The sequence below is a fragment of the Mesitornis unicolor genome, unplaced genomic scaffold, assembly GCF_000695765.1.
Source record: "Mesitornis unicolor isolate BGI_N332 unplaced genomic scaffold, ASM69576v1 scaffold6811, whole genome shotgun sequence".
Classification (NCBI taxonomy): domain Eukaryota; kingdom Metazoa; phylum Chordata; class Aves; order Mesitornithiformes; family Mesitornithidae; genus Mesitornis; species Mesitornis unicolor.
The window spans coordinates 45,225-51,688 of NW_010161592.1; the positions used below are offsets into that span (position 1 = coordinate 45,225).

At 42.2% G+C, this 6,464-nt stretch overlaps 1 protein-coding gene across 1 annotated transcript in view; it reads right to left on the bottom strand.

Moving 5' to 3' along the window:
- Window positions 1-6,464, bottom strand: part of NF1 (neurofibromin 1) — a gene marked incomplete at its 5' end in the record, with an annotated part of 65,021 nt that overhangs the window by 37,054 nt on the left and 21,503 nt on the right. Inside the window, 4 exon segments of the mRNA XM_010193364.1 lie at window positions 1,690-1,752; window positions 4,279-4,414; window positions 5,468-5,571; window positions 6,420-6,464. The exon segment at window positions 6,420-6,464 is cut by the window's right edge and continues 15 nt beyond it. Coding sequence (XP_010191666.1) covers window positions 1,690-1,752; window positions 4,279-4,414; window positions 5,468-5,571; window positions 6,420-6,464 — 348 coding nt within the window.

The following is a 6,464-nucleotide window of genomic DNA, read 5'->3' on the forward strand; positions in this document are numbered from 1 at the left end:
AATCAGCTCAATACACTTGAGTAGGCCTCTTAGGCCTTGGCAGGCCTGGCACCACAGGAACCAGGAACAAGAGTGGGACAAGGAGGGGGCAAGGGGCCCTCGGACACTGGGCTGGCTTTACTGCAGCCTTCAAACCTTCCTGCTGGGCTGAAACTGCTACAAGAGCTCTGGGACAGCAAAGGAGGGGAATTTCAGAGTTACTGACCACCGCACTCAAGGGCCCTGCAAGGGACAGGAAAGCAAACACCGTACGTTCACGCTCAGGTGTGCACAGCCTTCCCAGCAATAAGACTTCTGCTGTAAAGCTTCAGTTGTAACTTTAAGTGTGTGGGAAGGAACTATTTGTAGACGTACTCTTCAGAACCATCACACCTCAACAGATTGCGAAAGGAGGAAAGGCAGAGAAGGCCAGAGCAGAGTGGCCAGGGTGCTGCCCTGCCATACACACCCTGTCCAGAATGCCTTAGGAATCTGCTGGAACAACTGCAGATTGAAAATACTCTGCCTTGCTATCTAGAAAAAAAAGATTTTAATGAAAATGTTGTAAGGAAAAAAAAAGAAATCAACTGTGCATTACACAGTCTGTTCTCTAGACACCTTCCATGTGACTTTGCAAAACAAAGTTCTTAAACATGCTACATGTGGTTCAATAAAGATTCAATATACGTACGTGTATTCTCTTATGAGTGACAACAGTTAATCAAAACAAGTCAGATGCTACCTTTTCACATAGTAAAATAGCAAGCTCTGTAATTTAAGCGATAATGTTTAAAGTAAATAAAAAGCAAACAAACCCCATTTTACTAAAATACTTCAAAACATAACCAGAGCATTCTCAAATCATGCTTCTTAAAACAGATAAAGCCATTAGTGCAGACATATCGAGAATCACTTTGGTTCAGTGCCAACTTCACTCAGTTACCTTGTAACAGAATTACTGACAGTACTTTCTTGTAAAATACCAGTTTGCACACAGATTTTGCGTTCAAACGTGATTACTATTCTGCTCTGTTACAGCAAAAAAACAAGGGAGTATTTAATAAAAGTCTAAATTTCCTTTCTGTTTTATTCATACTTTATATTTTGAGGTCACTGTCAAAGAAAAGGCTAAGACTTAACTTTTAATGTCACCGCTCTATCACAATACACGTAGCTAAGCTCTTCACACAGCAAGTTAAAATGGGAGATCTGCTTTTCAAGTGCTAAATTTCATTGCTTAGTCACAAGGCAAACAAAAGAAAATAGACCAGCTCTAAGTCAGGTAAGCCTCTTCTCAGCAACCCATACGTATTAACTGTTCTCCTCCTGGGATGCCAGCTGGAGTGACATTATCAGCCAGCGTTAAAACAGCTCGACAGGCTCAGATTTTCCCCAGAACCAAAGACAACATTTTTCTTCCACATTTGTTTTTAATTTGAAGATGGTGGCAAGGGTAGAAGAACCAGAGTATTAAATACTAAGCAGTAGTGTTAAAAATGCCTTTCGTTTACTCAAATAGGCACACAGAGAATATTTTAAATATAACTTAATTCCAGTGTTAATTGAAATGAAAGCTATTTTGTGCCAGAATTAGTAGAATGATTTTACAGTGAGGTCAAATAGACTAAAGTGAAGATGTTTTGAACAAACAGCAAAAGATTTCCGTTGTGCTTTGAAAGAAATGGCTAATAAAAAGGTCTCCAAACTTACTGATTTTTTGTTTTCCTTTTTTTCTTTTACGGTAGCTTTATTCAGTAGAGAGTGGCAAGTTGCCTACAGAACAGAGATGAGCACAAACAAGTCACAGCACCAACTACATACAGCAACAAAAAAAACCAATGTTGACTCGTACATAAATTACACAGTAAAATGTAACAAACATAACCAACAGAAAATGAAGTATATAAACTAAAGACTGATGATGGAGGTTTTATTCCACGATTTTATTACATCTTACTTACAAAGCACTAAATACAAAACGAGCAGATGTTGCGTTTCAATCATTTCTACTATTTCTGGCTAGATCAAAATTCAAACCACATGAAAGTGCTCATGGTATACAATGTTGGCCTCAAATGGTAGAGTCAGCTTTCAGATGTATTTCGCCACCCCCAAAATAATTTCAATAGTAAAAATAGTGAAGTGTTACACCTTTAGAAAGATATATTACTTCTAAAACAAATTTAGAGTTTTAAATCTTCCCAATGTTTCTCTGTGTGTCCTTCAGTTTAGTTAGATGTGTGAATCACCACGGTTATTACTACATTGTATGGCTAAACACTGCCATAAAACACCGCGGGAAAAGGAAGAAAAAAGGCCAGCGGGTCTACTTTAAATTTATTACAGATTTCCAAATCAAGATACCCGACTCGATCGTGCTTATTAAATGCAAAGGCTTCCACCTAAAGACACCGCATGCCCTCACATTTCCCACTGGGACCTTAGCAAAGCTCCGCTGCCCCAGCCCAGGCACCGCTCCCTGCACAGCGTCAGTCCCGCAGCTTTCGTGCTCGCTGCCCAGCGCCCCCAAAATCCCTACAGCAAGCACCACCTGGAGCTCTATCGGGAGAAAGCTCCCCATATTTAGCAGCTTGAGGGCAGGCAGGCACCACCAGCTCAAATAAGCTTTAGAGTATGGCACAAACTGGAACGGGAAGAGAAGTTCTGCAACTTAAGGATGTGACAGAGTAAAAAGCAAAATTCAAAAAAAGTCAGTGAAAGCTATTCTGCTAACCAAGCAAAATGTCATAGTTCCAATTTGTGCAGGAGCTATTAACATTTAACCTACGGTGCCTCTGCCAAACTTCTGACTTTGTGTCATTTCTACAGTTCCCTTCTGAAGCAGTCACACACATCCTCTGTGCATCAGGCTGCTGCATTTAAGCACAGTTTCCCTTTCTCTTTATTAAGGAAAACCACGTCTGTTTGTGTGGTTTTTATGAAATACAGACGTTTTGTAGGAGTTACTTGGATCAGGCTTGTCCGTGACCACGTAACACTCCTGAGCATACGTTACCTGACCGCGAGGGGGTGAAGCAGGGTCGCTGGTCATACGCTGTGTCCAGGTGAAAACACTGACAGGGCTCTGTTTTGCTAACAGGCCCCAATATCCAACCAAAGACACCATTCCTTAATGGTGCTACCTTGATTAAAATCAGCTACAAAGCACTTCCAGAACACACCCAATGAGTGGTTTTTTCCCCACATATTTACTTTAAAACCCTAAGCATAAAATGACACAGCAAAGTTCAGTCTCATTTACTCTTACTATTGCTTGGGCTTAAACACATTCACCTCATAAAAAGTTAAGTTACCTTATAAAAGTCATCTGTTTGGTTCTTATGATAAAAATGGATTAATACTCCTGGAAAGAGAAACTGATGCCCGTAGAAGCCATTGATACGAGGTGTCACAGCAGAAACAAGGGCGCATCATCTACACGCCTAATCCATTCCAACAGCTCCCAGCAGCAACCCACAGCCCACTGCAGTCACAACACACAACTCTCACTTCCAAGCCCTGAGAACTGCAGCAGTTGTGTTCATTAATACGGCATTAATTGTAAAAGTATGACTAGACTACACCGTGTAGAACTTTTTGTTACTCATAACTGGCTTGCACAGCTCAGAAAATCTATTTTCCTTGCTTTACCTTAGACCCAAGATGCAGACCAACAGCTTGGAAGGCCAAAACCAGCTCATCCAGGCCATTTAACTGAGACCACAGCTCAAACACTGCCATGCACAGCTCTTCGGGGACAGTCCAACAGGACTGGAAATCGCATTTCCTACAAGCCCTGAGGGTAGCAGCAGTGTCCCCCACTGGAATTTTCAGCAGCAGCCAAATCTATCAGGAACACACGAAGAGCAGGAGAGAGAGCTGCAAGCACACGAGGCTCAGCAACCTGGGAGGGATTTTACTCCGTAGACCAAAATGTATCCTGCTGTCATTCTGCCTCCCAAATACAAGGGCCCATCACCCTCAAAAGCACAGAGCACTGCAGCATCCCAGTTACAGGCTGATGTTATCCACCACATTAGATGCCAGCAGACCTCATCCCAGTACAGGTTATGGCTTTCCTCACCCTTGCCCCCAGCAGCAGACTCGTGCTGTGTTTGGTCACCAGCCCAAGTCTCAACACCCCATTCAGTCCCTTTGGAGTCCTGTTACTTAACAAATGTCTGAGAACAGCCTTTAAGAAATGCCTCCTGTGCACCCACTACTGGACCAAGCTCCAAATTGCCAGAAGGACAAAAACAAACCCCAAGGTGTAGGGGCGAGCACCCACCGCAGGCATACCTGGTATAAGCAGTGGCACACGCTGCGCAGCTGCGGTGGGAACTCCGAGGAAGAATTAATGATGGCATGGAAAAACTTTTCTGTCATTTGCAAGAGACTCCGCTGGTTCTCTTCAAGGCTTTCTGTAGGCTCCAGCCTGGAACAGACCCACAAATGTAGGACCAGCAATCAGAGAGATGATACCAACTGTGCTTCAGTATTTGTAGTAACCTTACTTCCAGCACAAATAGAAATCTTACAGAAATACTTCTGGTCTTTCACACACAAGTTTTCATCGATATTTTAAACCATGTAAGGTACAAGCACAAGCTCATGTGAAACACAGTAATACACAGCCAGCTCTAAGTGGGATCCTCTCACACCTTTTCATACAGAGACATGTGCACGTAATTCCAACTGGCAATTGCACTCTCAGTTTGAGGATTTCTCTGAGAGGAATTTTTGAGGTAGACACAGATATTTGAGAGTTAAACTATTAAACAGAAGGCCTATCTTTTGTTAAGCTACTTAAAAGAAGAATACTTAAAAGTTTTTCTTTTCTGCCTAAAGTTAACTCTTTTCTAAAGAGTTAGTGATAATTCAAAGCAATAGAACAGCTACTAAATTCAAGTCTTGAAGTGATAAAAGAGAAATTAAAGTAAAAAAACCAATTACACACACCAAGCACACATCCCATCTTGCTGCTGTAATTAATCCAATGCTCCAATGTGTTGCCCCCTCCCTGGCAGTGCCAAAGGCCAGGCTGGACGGGGCTTTGAGCAGCCTGGGCTGGTGGAGGTGTCCCCCCATGGAGGGGTGGGACTGGGGGAGCTTTACGGTTCCTTCCCACCCAAACCTTGCTGTGACTCTAAGCAGATGCTTTCTGGTACTACTGGCAATCCCCACAGTAGTGGCCTACATCAAAGTACGAAGCAGCAGGTAGGAGAAGGGGTCCTGCAAGAGCTCTCACTTCCTATGCTCTCTCAGGGCTTAGAGGACGTGCAGCAAAAAACTCATCTCGCTGTGTTGGACAGCTCTGCACAACTCCCCCTGGATATAAGGACTGCAGATAGCATTAATGTGTCTGGCAAAGCGAGGAGTGGAGAGGTATGAGAGTATGAGAAAAGTAATCCTATTATATTTACAATGACTGGGAATGATGTTTACAAATAAATACAAATAAACGTGCTCCCCGCCTTGAATCTCAAACCTTGTTGGATCCACCTCAAAGCTAACGTGCTGCCATTCAGAGGACGTGATCACAGTCCTTAATAAAGGTTCCAAAAGCTTCTGCAAATACGTAGCACCATAAACCTGTGGAGAAAGAAAATCAGAGTAAGTGACCAAATTAACACAGAAATTCACAGGAAAACTCCAAATTCATTTTAAATGTTGGAAGAGCCTGAAAACACTTGATTTGTTCTGGCATAAGCCAGATTTCTGTAAAATTGGCATTTCTATATTATAGTCTCACTTCTGAAACATAACCACGATCGATTTCTGCAAGCATTTTAATTAATTTCAATTTAGAGAAAGCTAGAGGTCACTTTAATAACTACAATAACCAGATGGGATTCTCTCCTGAAGCACACTGACTCACCTCCCATCTGTTTGTTCAGTACTACACAACTGTTCCAACTGAAATGGAAGCATAAGCAAGACCTCAGAATTTGTCTCCCCATCCTTAAATTGCCCATGACAAAAAGACCATCAGGAACAGCCTTCAAGCTGGCACTGGCCCCAGAACCACTCCTGTAACTACATTAGTCAGAAGCTGAAAGAGCCATACAATGACTGAAGATTATTTAGTAAAGGACTTCAAGGTAACTAAAACTTTTACAAATACTTAGCTGTTTCTATCAAGTTCTGTTTTCTAACCTAGTAATCTTTGCTGAAATCTACAAATCTTGCAAACATTTTAGTCACTACAACCACTTTTCCTCTTTACAACGGAGAATATGCAGACAGGGCAAGATGAAACATTTACTGCCTTGGAAACTTCCAAGAGACCACTGAGATGCAGAGGCAGCTCTGTGCTGTTTTCATCTAAGGCAGTTACTCAGGTGTCTAACACCACAGACAGGCAGTTGTGTACTTGTGTACTACTAAAATCTCCTGTTATTGAAGAGATCTGTAGCAGAGAGAAAGATGAGGTGACGTACCTTAAAACAGAAAGTCATTATTTTACTGGCTAAGCTGTTTCCTCG